Consider the following 13,062-nt stretch of genomic DNA (forward strand, 5'->3'; position numbering starts at 1 on the left):
ATTTTAAATAAATTGTTATTTTTGTTGTTGGCCTGTGGAAAAAGCATTTATATTCAATAAGAACTTGAAAGGCTACAGAGGCACAACAAGAAACAAACACCACTGCTGTGAGTTTTATTTCAAAGATATTTCCTGTTTCAATCAATCAGACTTTATTTATTAAGCACTTTTCTAGCAAAGTGTGACTCAAAAGTGCTTTACAGAATTAAAATGACCCCAAATTCCCATAACAGTTTGAAAACATTAACAGACACACACACCAGTAAAAATGTATATTCGGCTGAGTCAAGATGAGCCAAGTAAAGGAAACGCCATCAGAGGAGCCGTCTGCCCTGGCAGCATCAGGCCTTCCACACTAAGTCAGGACGCTCAGCGGCGGCAGGGCATAAACCCCCACCTCCACTCAAACACTACCTGTAGAGCGCCCAGGAAGCAACAGTCGACCACCGACCCTGGGGCAGAGGGCCCCTACAGAGAAAACACTGGATTTAAATGAGTAAAAATATGAAAATTAAAGAGCTAATATAAATGACAAAAGTAAGAAAATAAATAAGTAAAATCATATATACAGTAAAATAATATTAAATAATGAAAATGTGCTAAAATAGTCATAAAACATGCAAAGCCAGTAATAAAATATAATCGTAAAACAAGAAATAAAACAGTAGTAAATAATTAGATAAAAGCTAACCTAAATAGGTGGGTCATGAGCCTGGACTTAAAAACAAACGTTCTCCACGGCCCTGAGGTTCTCCGGCAGATCGTTCCAAAGGCGAGGGCCATAATATTGAAAGGACGCCTCACCGTGAGTGTGTGTCCTGACTTTAGGGATGACCAGGAGACGCCTGCCAGAGGAGCGCAGAGGCCGTGAGGGTTCATATGGTAAAAAGCAGTTCTGAGAGAAAAGACCATTAAGACGCTTAATGTCTTATTGTTTAATGGGTCTATTAACTTGGTTATTTCAGATTCACTGTTTATGTAAAACTAAAGTTTGTTTCCATATGAAATGGTTAAACAATAAAGGAAAACAGATGTAGTCAATTTCTCATAAATATTGGGTTTTACAGGTGCTGGCCAGTAAATTAGAATATCATCAAAAGGTTGAAAATATTTCAGTAATTCCATTCAAAACGTGAAACTTGTACATTATATTCATGCAATGCACACAGACCAATGTATTTCCGATGTTTATTACGTTTAATTTTGATATTTATAGGTGACAACCAATGAAAACATCAAATCTGGTATCTCAGAAAATTAGAATATTCTAAAGGCCAATGAAAAAATGTTTGTTTCTCTAATGTTGGCCAACTGAAAAGAATGAACATGAAAAGAATGTGCATGTATAGCACTCAATACTTAGTCGGGGCTCCTTTTGCCTCAATAACTGCAGTAATGCGGCGTGGCATGGACTCGATCAGTCTGTGGCACTGCTCAGGTGTTATGAGAGCCCAGGTTGCTCTGATAGTCGTCTTCAGCTCCTCTGCATTGTTGGGTCTAGCGTATTGCATCCTCCGCTTCACAATACCCCATAGATTTTCTATGGGGTTAAGGTCAGGCGAGTTTGCTGGTCAATCAAGGACAGGGATACCATGGTCCTTGAACCAGGTGCTGGTGGTTTTGGCACTGTGTGCAGGTGCCAAGTCCTGTTGAAAGGTGAAGTCTGCATCCCCATAAAGTTGGTCAGCAGCAGGAAGCATGAAGTGCTCTAAAACTTCCTGGTAGACGGCTGCATTGACCCTGGACCTCAGGAAACAGAGTGGGCCAACACCGGCAGATGACATGGCACCCCACACCATCACTGACGGTGGAAACTTTACACTGGACCTCATGCAACGTGGATTCTGTGCTTCTCCGCTCTTCCTCCAGACTCTGGGTCCTTGATTTCCAAAGGAAATGCAGAACTTGCTTTCATCAGAAAACATAACTTTGGACCACTCAGCATCAGTCCAGTCCTTTTTGTCCTTGGCCCAGGCGAGACGCTTCTTGCGCTGTTTCATGTTCAAGAGTGGCTTGACACACGGAATGCGACACCTGAATCCCATGTCTTTCATGAGTCTCCTCGTGGTGGTTCTTGAAGCGCTGACTCCAGCTGCAGTCCACTCTTTGTGGATCTCCCCCACATTTTTGAATGGGTTTGTCGTCACAATTCTCTGCAGGGTGCGGTTATCCCTAGAGCTTGTACACTTTTTTCTACCACATTTTTTCCGTCCCTTCGCCTGTCTGTTAATGTGCTTGGACACAGAGCTCTGCGAACAGCCAGCTTCTTTAGCAATCACCTTTTGTGTCTTGCCCTCCTTGTGCAAGGTGTCAATGATTGTCTTTTGGACAGCTGTTAAGTCAGAAGTCTTCCCCATGATTGTGGTGCCTTCAAAACAAGACTGAGGGACCTTTTAAAGGCCTTTGCAGGTGTTTTGAGTAAATCAGCTGATTAGAGTGGCAGCAGGTGTCTTCTATATTCAGCCTTTTCAGAATATTCTAATTTTTTGAGATACCAAATTTGGAGTTTTCATTAGTTGTCACTTATGAATATCAAATTTAAATGTAATGAACATTGGAAATACATTGGTCTGTGTGCATTGCATGAATATAATGTACAAGTTTCACGTTTTGAATGGAATTACTGAAATATTTTCAACCTTTTGATGATATTCTAATTTACTGGCCAGCACCTGTATACACGACTTCACCTCAGTTTTTCATTCTGGGCCTGGTTTAGAGGGAGAGCTGTGCACACTCCTGCCGGTAGGTGGCGGTAATACACCTCACGTTGTTACCAACTCTAAAGCTCCAAAATCAGGTGATGGGTCAGAAAAGCTTTTCTGTAGACTTCCTGCCCTCTGGATCTGCTGCTGTTCCTTTGGCCTGTCTGAGAAACGTGCTCGTTTTGCTGCTTTCATCAGATTGAAGAGATTCCCTCTATCAGACTCGCTCATCTGAGTTGGTCATGATGCAGGATGGCTGCTCGCTCTCTGATCCATCCTGCTCACACACTCCAACGGAAAAGCCCCGAATCTGAATGTGACTGGAGGAAAAAGCGGTTAGCTCTACTCCGTGAACTCTGGTGACCAAAGGTCCTCTTTTCCAGACCGGATCTTGATTCATTTGTTAAAGAAGATTCATCAGTTAAATTTTTTGTTAAACTAATAAAAGTCTTTGTTGACTAAAACAGACTAAAATGCATTTTCGTCATAAAGACTAAAACTAAGATGCCCGCCACCAACTCTGTGACAAAAAGTGAGTGCACGGTACGTGTGATCTTAAGTTGATAATAGCGAGTTGATCAGTAAACAGCACAAGTGATCCTGACCATTCTGCTCAGTCTCTGGACTTTTTGTCAGACTCTCAACCAGGAAATGGCAGCAGGGTGTAAGCTCTGGAACAATCAGCAACTCCACCCCCTAGCCAATCAGTGACCAACAGTTGTTGACGTTGCGTTTCTGGACTGGGTTAGCAGACTAGGAACCTTAAAATGAAGCAGAGATACTGAAAAGTTCAGGGAAAGTTGGGAGAAAATACAGAACCTTGTTGGTGGAAAAGGCTGTCAAACTCAACCACATCCATCCGAATCACGCAGAGTAGTTCTGGTGGAAAAGAAGTTTATCAGACCACGGGGACAAACCGTCCACTTTTTAAAGAGCTCAGAATTATTTATTTACTCACATCAGATTAGACACAAACAACCAATGGGTTTCACATCTTCCCCATAGAATGGGATTGGCTAAAGCCGGCCTGACACATAAAACGCTGAGGAGGCCAGCTCGCCAAGTGGGTGGGACTTAACATAGGGTATTAAAATGTGTGAGGAGATTCAGGGCCCTTTTGACTGATGGCCATCATGTGGTTCAGATGTGTGTTATTTTTGTACCATTGTTTCTATTTTTTACGGAGACAGTGACTGTAGTGGTAGCAGATCTTCTGAGTTGGATGTTAAGACAGTCAACAAATCCTGTAGCTGCCCTGAGTGTGGTAAAGGGCTTCTCAACAAGGGGTCTCTCCAGAAGCATGGGAGAGTGATGAATCGTTCAACAAAAAAATCTTCTGGCTGTTTGGTTAAAAAGAAATGTGTTCGAGTCAAGCAACTTGTAGATTCACACAGGAAAGTCCAGAAAGAACCAAAATCGTTTAGTTGTGAGGACTGTGGAAAATGTTTACTCGTAAAATAAGTTTAAAAGATCACATGAGAGCACACAGGACAGAAACCTTTTGCCTGTGAACACTGTGGCCAAAAATATAGCAAAAAGACTAATTTAAACAGACACATGAGAGTCCACACAGGACAGACTGAGACTGAGCGGGATTTCAACCCTTCGGTTATGAGACGAGCACTTAAATGGTCTGCCACCGTCAACCCCAAAGAAACCTTTTCCATATTCAATTCAATTCAAGTTTATTTATATAGCGCCAAATCACGACAAGAGTCGTCTCAAGGCACTTCACATAATAAACATATAAATTAGGTAACTATTTTGGCATTTATTTCATCAAAATATAAATGAGTGATTCACTTGTTTAATCAAAACATTTTCAGTGCTCTTTGGTAGGAATTAATGCCTTGCAGGCTGTACTTGGGGCAAAAGCTGCAGTTTCTATTTCTGACCCAACTCTGTACCCAAGCTGCTCAAATGCTCTCCATGTTCAGCAGCACAGAACCACGTGAGCAACAGTTCACTTTGATGAAGATGAACTAAACAACACAGGAATCTCACTGATGAACACCTTCCTCAGCTCACAGCCTAACCTGGTTTAGAGGAGAGCTGTTCGACTTCACCCCGGTAGGTGGCGGTAATGCACCTTACGTTACCATAGACTGTACATACGGTTGTTACCAACCATTTAAAAACAGCAGAAGAAGAAATCCGGAAGCTGCTAGCAGAGTTAGCTTGTTGTTCTCGTGTATGAGGAGAATATTTGAGGCGCTACAGTAAAAATGTCTTCACTTCAGTCTCTGGGAGAGTTGATCACATAAAGCGACTAACTGCTGCTGCAGAAATCTTCTCACCAGACTGTGGAAACATTCTTCTCAACAACTTGGTGGAGTTCTTTCCAAAACCAGAGAAGATATTCTGCGGTCTTCGTGACAATCGGAGCTCCAAAAGCAGGTGATGGGTCAGAAAAGCTTTTCTCTAGACTTCCTGCCCTCTGGATCTGCTGCTGTTCCTTTGGCCTCTCTGAGAAACGCGCTCGTTTTGCTGCTTTCATCAGATTGAAGAGGTTCCCTCTGAGTTGGCCATGATGCAGGATCGCTGCTCGCTCTCTGATCCATCCTGCTCACACTCTCCGACGGAAAAGCCCCGAATCTGAATGTGACTCTGGAAGAAAAAGCGGTTAGCTCTACTCCGTGAACTCTTGTGACCAAAGGTCCTCTTTTCCAGACCGGATCTGTCCTCAGCTGATCAGAACCAAAGCGTTGGATCTTTCTGCGTTGTTCTGAAGCAGCATCTTACTCGGCTCTCCTGCTTTGTTTCTATTGCAGCTGTTAGCTAAACACGGCTAAAGAAAACCTGCTACCACTTCAGGATCATCCATCAGCTGGGACTGCTTCATCTTGTTTACTTCACCATCTGGATCTGGACAGCATGGATACAGGTGTGTGTGTGTGTGTGTGTGTGTGTGTGTGTGTGTGTGTGTGTGTGTGTGTGTGTGTGTGTGTGTGTGTGTGTGTGTGTGTGTGTGTGTGTGTGTGTGTGTGTGTGTGTGTGTGTGTGTGTGTGTGTGTGTGTGTGTGTGTGTGTGTGTGTGTGTGTGTGTGTGTGTGTGTAAAGCTTTAACACAATTAGACATGTTTATCAGTGTTTAGATCAGTGATGACAGCAGATCACACTGAGCCTTCTGAGGTAGACACATTTATTATCTAAATCCACTTTTCTCCAAAACACTTTCATAACTTTTGTTTCTGGGTTAAAACACCTAGAGTTCTCACTTCAGTCCATGGTACTGGTATTTACATAAATTACAAAAGGTAAACTTTGATAATATTGTTTGTTTTACTTCATGTTCTCCTTTGTTTCTTTCCCCTTCTTTGACCCTCAGTGCTGGGGTCTGAGAGATTCAATTAAAAAAAAATCCATTTTTATCATTTCCAAAAAGGAAAAGCTCGTTCTGTTTTCTAGACCACGAAGAGGAAAGATTCTGGTCAGCTCATGCGGATAGAATAATCTACTGCAACTGCACAAATAGGTCAGCAGGGGTCGCTATACTCCTGAATAATCCACCTGGAAAGATCCTAGGACCTTCCAAGGATGCTTGGAAAAATTTGTGTTTTTGAGATTGAAGATTAATTTCTGATCCGTGGAAATATTTCAGGTTATAATAATCCTAGTCAGAATAAAATTATGATATCTGAACTTACTGGAGGTGATTTTAAAATGATTATGGATGAATGGCTGGACAGATTGCCTTCTAAAGTCCAAACCCATCATTTTAACCAACGAGTGCTGGATTTCTGTAATCCATTTAAATTAAAAGATATTTGGGGCTCAGAAATCCTGATACTACCAGTTTCACTTGGTTTAAATCTGATCTCAGATATCAGGCATCAACTTATCTCGAAGCCTTAATGTATCTGCTGCTCATTTGACAGATCACTGCCAGATGCTGTTGAACTCTCTTAAAGTCCTGCTGTTAAGGGCTTCAGCAACATGAGCTACTGGAAGTTCAACTCTAACCTCTAAATCTAACCCAAGAATCATTCTGCAGTCAAATTACAATTCTAATACAAGATATTTGCAAAGAACCAAACCCTTCTTATAAAACAGGATTTTTAAAATTTAAAATGCACCAAAACTCTAATAAAACCAGTAAACATTTCAGTAGACAAAGTAGGGAACATGAATTGGAAATTATTCATGAAATAAACTGTTAAGCATCTGAATAATATGCTCTGTTCTATATTGCATCTATGTAAATATGTGTAAATAAGAATGTGTATATGTATATGCTTTTATTGTGAAGAGTACAGTAGAGGAAGTTGAACTTTGACCTCATAGAATGCACCAATAAAAAGGGAGCATTGGTGTTTGTAGATGCAATCAGTGTGTGCTACCATCAGTGAAGGCCCGTTGAAACAGACACTCTGTGGAAACTCTTTCTGTCCCAATTCAACCAGTGAACACCTTCCTTCAGACATTACTGAACTTTTTAATCATTTATAATCACTGTTGTAGCAAATTCAGTGGAGATGGACTTCAGTTATTTTAAACAAGCACTGGTCACCAGGACCAGTGGCGCCAGTGTGCCCCAGGGCAGCTGTGGCTGCAATACAGCTCATCAACATTGGTGTGTGAATGGATGAATGACTCGATGATGCACTTTGGAGTCACGTGACCCAGAAAGTGCAGGTAATTCCACAGGTATTTATTTAGCCTGATGGCTCCAGTAAACAGACCACAGCCCCACGGCACAACAAAGCCCAGAACGATAACTGCTTACTGGGTAGGGCCGTGCGATGTAAGCTCGTTAAGGATTATGATGTAATGACGATCTACCAAACTCAGAGCACCATCTCTTTGCATTTCATCACCCGTCTGTGCCATTATTTCTGGCACATGTTCTGGCACACATATGTTTATTTTTCTTCTTTTAGCCGAGTCGCATCGTTTTCTGGTCTGCTTCTATCAGCACGACAGGCACACTGATGAACCACTCATATCAGACCAATTTATTTGTAACAGCGCATTTCAACACATGAAAGCTGACCAGAGCGCCTTAGAGAAGGTCATAATAAAAAACAAGTCAAACAACCAATTAAACAACTCAAGACAGTAAAAGCGACAACACCAAAGGGTCATAAACCAAAAGACAAATGATAGAAATGAGTCTTCAGTCTCGACTTGAAGACTGAGACAGGTAAAGACTGCTGTATGGTGATGGGAAGAGCATTCCAAAAGACAGGTGCAACATACACAAAAGCCTGCTTCCCCCTCGCTTTATAGTTCAGTGGGGGTTCATAACAGCAAGTGGTCAGCTGATCTCAGAGTGCACTGGGACATAGAGCGTGAGCAGATCTGACATGTAGGAAGGCCCGAAGCCATTCAGTGTCTTGTAGACAAAGAGCCGCATTTTGAATCGCACCTTAAAGGTCATAGGTGGCCAGTGCAAGCATGCCCAAACCAGGGTGATATGACCACATCTGTTCGTGTTTGTCAAAAGCACTATCTGCAGCCTGTTCAAAGCTGAAGCAGGAGAGCCAGTGCACAATGAATTTGCATAGTCCAAACAAGAGGTAATTAAATAAAATGTATCACAGACTCCAGATGTGAACGTTTCAGAACTGGTTTCAGGCGTGTCTAGTGACGTAGAGGAGAAAAGCACAATTTAACAACCGCATTAATCTGAGGGACTATTGAAAATCCTGCGTCTAATTTCACCCCAGGCCCAGTGACACATTGTTTAAGGTCAGTACTCGGAAAATTTGGAACCGATTAGAGCTGCCACTGATGACTATTTTAGGAGTTGACTAATCATGTCATTCATAAAAGTTTAGCTCACTGCACCAGGATGCTCTAAGATACCATCATTAGCTGTGATCAGCTATGTGCCATCTTAATAAAGACAAGATGATTGCTTATCAAACAGTTTTAATAACTTTGTAACCTATTAATACAAATGCTGCAGTCAGATGGCGGTAGGCACCTAAAATCAAAAATATAAGTTGTACACAAAATAATGTATCCAGCTAAAATAGTCTTATCCTACACAATGCTCTTGTTCAGTCAGGAAATTTAGCCCTCATTTTCACTCCCCCATCTTCACTCGCCATCTTCCAATCTTCACTCAGGAAATAGCAGGCTACACCGAGGAACGCCCCTGTAACACGGCTGGTCCACACGTCAGGGTCAGGGGACCATCAGCAGCTCTGAGTGTCTGCTTTACCTTAAAGATAAAATATATAAAAGTTTGTTTGTTTACCAAATAAATCATTCTGTTATATCAAAAAAAAATTACGCTTTAATCAATGTTAGTTTCTTGATTGCTCAGTCAGAAAACCTTCCTCAGGTTCTGGTCCACACTGTTGTGACATCATCAGCTACATCCAGGATGAGATTCCCCCAACCCACCACAAGGTTCTTTTTATTATATATATATATATATATATATAGAGAGAGAGAGAGAGAGAGAGAGAGAGAGAGAGAGAGAGAGAGAGAGAGAGAGAGAGAGAGAGAGAGAGAGAGAGAGAGAGAGAGAGAGAGAGAGAGAGAGAGAGAGAGAGAGAGAGAGAGAGAGAGAGAGAGAGAGAGAGAGAGAGAGAGAGAGAGAGAGAGAGAGAGAGAGAGAGAGAGAGAGAGAGAGAGAGAGAGAGAGAGAGAGAGAGAGAGAGAGAGAGAGAGAGAGAGAGAGAGAGAGAGAGAGAGAGAGAGAGAGAGAGATCGATCACATCATGTCTTTCTGTTCCTCATAGATCTTCAACAGATGGTGCTGGTTAAAGAAGAAGTTCCTGGTGTGGACCAGCAGGACCTAGAACACCTGCACATAAAGGAGGAAAAGGAGGAACTCTGGACCAGTCTGGAGGGAGAACATTTGCATTTGAAAGAGGAGACGGATCCTGCCACATTTCTACTTCCAGCTGTTTCTGTAAAGAATGAGGATGATGAAGAGAAGCCTCTTTTCTCACAGCTTCATCATCAGCGAATGGAAGTCATAGATGTTTCAACCTGCAGCTTAGCTGATCAGATAACAGCAGAAACTGGTAGAGGAGCTGAAAATAGAAAAAAGCCAGATCTGAAACATCATGAACATACATTAAGTTCTTCAGAGACTGAAGTTAGTGAAGATGATGAAGAAGAGGATGATGATATGAATCTAGACTCTGAGCTATCAGACTCTGGGCCTGAAACTGGAGATGAAGACGATAACTCGAATGATAGGTCTTCTAATTCAGATGTTAAGGCTGTCAACAAATCCTTTAGCTGCCCTGAGAGTAGTAAAGAATTTCTCCACAAGTGGTCTCTCCAGAAACATGTGAGAGTGACGAGTTCAACAATAGAGTCTTCAGGCTATTTGGTTGAAAAGAAATGTGTTGGACTAAAGCAACTTGTGGACTCATGTAGGAAAGTCCAGAAAGAACCCAACTCATTTAGTTGTGATGACTGTGGAAAAGATTTTAGTAATGAGAAAAGTTTAAACCGTCACATGCGAGTCCACACAGGACAGAAACCCTTTGTGTGTGAGGTATGTGGAAAAAGCTTCGGTCACAGGACAAATTTAAGCAGTCACATGCGAGTCCACACAGGACAGAAACCTTTTGTGTGTGAGCTCTGTAGAAAAAGCTTTAGTCAAAGGGCAGTTTTAGACAATCACAGGAGAGTCCACACAGGACAGAAACCTTACACTTGTGAGCTCTGTGGGAAGAGCTTTAGCCAAAAGATAACTTTAAAGGGTCACATGAGGGTCCACACAGGACAGAAACCTTTTGTGTGTATGGTCTGTGGACAAAGATTTAGTCATAAGGCAAATTTTAACAGTCACATGAGAGTCCACACAGGACAGAAACCTTTTGCTTGTGAAGTCTGTGAACAAAGATTTAGTCATAAGACAACTTTAAACAGTCACATGAGAGTCCACACAGGACAGAAACCTTTTGCTTGTGAAGTCTGTGAACAAAGATTTAGTCAAAAGGCAAATTTACAAAAACACATGAGAGTACACACAGGACAGAAACCTTTTACTTGTGAACTCTGTGGACAAAAATTTAGTCAAAAGACAAGTTTAAATAGTCATATGAGAGTTCACACAGGACACAAACCTTTTGTGTGCAAGCTCTGTGGACAAAGCTTTAGTCAAAGGACAAATTTAAGCAGTCACATGAGAGGCCACACTGGACAGAAACCTTTTGCTTGTGAACTCTGTGGACAAAGATTTAGTCATAAGAAATGTTTAAACACCCACATGAGAGTCCATACTGGAGAGAAACCTTTTGCTTGTGAACTCTGTGGACAAAAATTTAGTCATAAGTCAAGTTTAAACTGTCACATGAGAGTCCACACAGGACAAAAACCTTTTGCTTGTGAACTCTGTGGACAAAGATTTAGTCATAAGACCAGTTTAAACCGTCACCTGAGAGCACACACTGGACAGAAACCTTTTGCCTGTGAACTCTGTGAACAAAAATTTAGTGAAAAAACAAATTTAAAAAAGCACATTAGAATCCACACAAGACAGAAATCTTTTGCCTGTGAACTATGTGAACAAAGATTTAGGTATAAGAAATTTTTAAAAGATCACATGAGAGTCCACACTAAGGATTGAGAGACTCACAGATCTGAACCGGTGGTTCGATCACAACGTTAGCGATGCATCTGCAACGGTAGCTTCAGGTTGCATTGGATACAACTGACAGCTCTATCGCAGCATATGTTCCCATGCATGTCTCTTGCTGGTAAAATCCATGGGGTATATTGATTACTTCATAGTTTACCTGCTATGTCTTTGTTTTTTGTGGCTCATTGAATGCAGTCTCTTTTAGCGGAATCACCATATTGTTAATGTATCGCTGGTAGTTTGTCGAGATACAAGTCAGAGTTTCTAGCATGGCACCTGTACCCTGCTGTTAAATAGTTTGTGTATTGTAGAAATATTTGTCTTTTACCAGTGGTTTATACTTTGAGTTGTATAGCTGCAGATGTTTTCAGTTGTTTTAGCCTCATTTCTGGTTTCACATCATTGAGATTTCTGTTGTAGTTTAGCCGATGGAAAATAACTCTGTGTTAAATCATCTAGTTTTTGTTTTCCACAGATTTTCATTTTCTCACTAAACCTTTTCTTTGATTTCCTGTTGAAGGTTTAGAGTTTTAGCTTCTATTTATGTTTTATGACATTTTTCTTTTTTCTACTCCTGAAGAAGTGTGGAGACTGTTTTTCTAGCTGTTTAGCTTTAAATGTGTGATGGAGGTTCAGGCTCATATACTGACTGAAGTCTGTTTAGATTCACCTAAACTAAGAAAGAATCTGTACCGTAGCTGGGATCGTGGAAGAGACGCAAGTGTGTGTTTAGATTGTAACTCAGAGTTCAGAGTGGTTCTGCTTCAGTCAGCTTTTGGATCATTAACACTTGACAGGGTCCATGATGGTGTTTTTATTAAGAAGCTCTCATTTCTTCTTCTGTCTAAGGTTTTTAGGAGGATCTGATTTAGGAAATGTTGGAGCATTAAAGGTTCTTTGCAGTGGAACGTTCTGAACTGTTGGAGTGTAATCCATCATTCAGGTGTTCTGAGTGGGTTCTGCTGTCCTTACAGGTAAAGCAGCTGTTACAGCTTGTTGGAGATATCTGATAATGTTTGTTTTACTTCTTTTTATTTGGCTTTTCTGTTATTCTTTAGTTTCATGAGACGTTTCAACCAGATTAACGTTGACTTTGCTTCTAAGTGTTGGTTCTAGATCTTAGCAACGATCTTTATGCTTCCTGCTTTGTTTCTTCTTATTAGAATTAAAAGCTTGAATCCAGGACTGTTTTCTCATTGTGTGATAAGTCTCTAATAAAATCCCACAACACTACACCTGCTGTCTCCCACTGCACACTCACCTACTCAGCTCTGTGACTACCTCTGTTGGCTCTCAGGTGGATTAGTGGAGGATCAGCTTGGAGAGCCCATTCCACCTCTGGACTTTCACACAGAACACCAACAAAAGCTCATCAGGAGCAGCTTGGAGGTGTTGCATCTGTAAAACAAACTTCATTCTAGTGTCTCCTAACAGCCTGGTGTGTTGCTATTTTCTCTTATTTCTACTTAAAGACACAATCAGACCTAAACATGGGATGGAGCTGACGACAAAGATGGATGAAGGCTGAGAAACAGAGACCATCTCCATTTGAGTCTATCTGACCATAAAATGAGCCCAAAATCCAAACATCAACAACATCAACGTCCCAAAAACACAGATTCTCCGTTGATCTTGAGGTAATTTCTGACAGCGTAAAGTTAGCAAAGCCTGAGTTACAACTTGTGTTTATTTCCGGAGCATCAGGTGACGTCTCAGCGGTTTGATATGCGTCCTGAGGGAAAACCAGTTCTCCCCAAATCCTTAGACACACATGCTGCAGTTTTGAGCCACGGGGCTTGCCGT

General features: G+C 41.4%; 1 protein-coding gene across 5 annotated transcripts; it reads left to right on the forward strand.

Moving 5' to 3' along the window:
* The first annotated feature begins 2,868 nt into the window (after positions 1–2,868).
* LOC107380910 (zinc finger protein 502) lies at positions 2,869–12,441 on the forward strand. 5 transcript variants are annotated; one of them, XM_054743006.2, is made up of 3 exons: positions 2,869–3,064; positions 5,477–5,589; positions 9,401–12,441. In XM_054743006.2, the coding sequence occupies exons 2-3, from the start codon at positions 5,580–5,582 to the stop codon at positions 11,245–11,247; spliced, it is 1,857 nt and encodes a 618-aa protein (XP_054598981.1). In that variant the 5' UTR covers positions 2,869–3,064; positions 5,477–5,579; the 3' UTR covers positions 11,248–12,441. The 5 variants fall into 5 exon arrangements, with proteins under 5 accessions (XP_054598981.1, XP_070400258.1, XP_054598978.1 ...); XM_070544157.1 differs by lacking the exon at positions 2,869–3,064 and adding an exon at positions 8,980–9,065 and having other exon boundaries at positions 4,655–5,589; XM_054743003.2 differs by lacking the exon at positions 2,869–3,064 and adding an exon at positions 4,656–5,327.
* Positions 12,442–13,062: the final 621 nt, after the last annotated feature.

The sequence above is a fragment of the Nothobranchius furzeri genome, chromosome 14, assembly GCF_043380555.1.
Source record: "Nothobranchius furzeri strain GRZ-AD chromosome 14, NfurGRZ-RIMD1, whole genome shotgun sequence".
Lineage (NCBI taxonomy): Eukaryota > Metazoa > Chordata > Actinopteri > Cyprinodontiformes > Nothobranchiidae > Nothobranchius > Nothobranchius furzeri.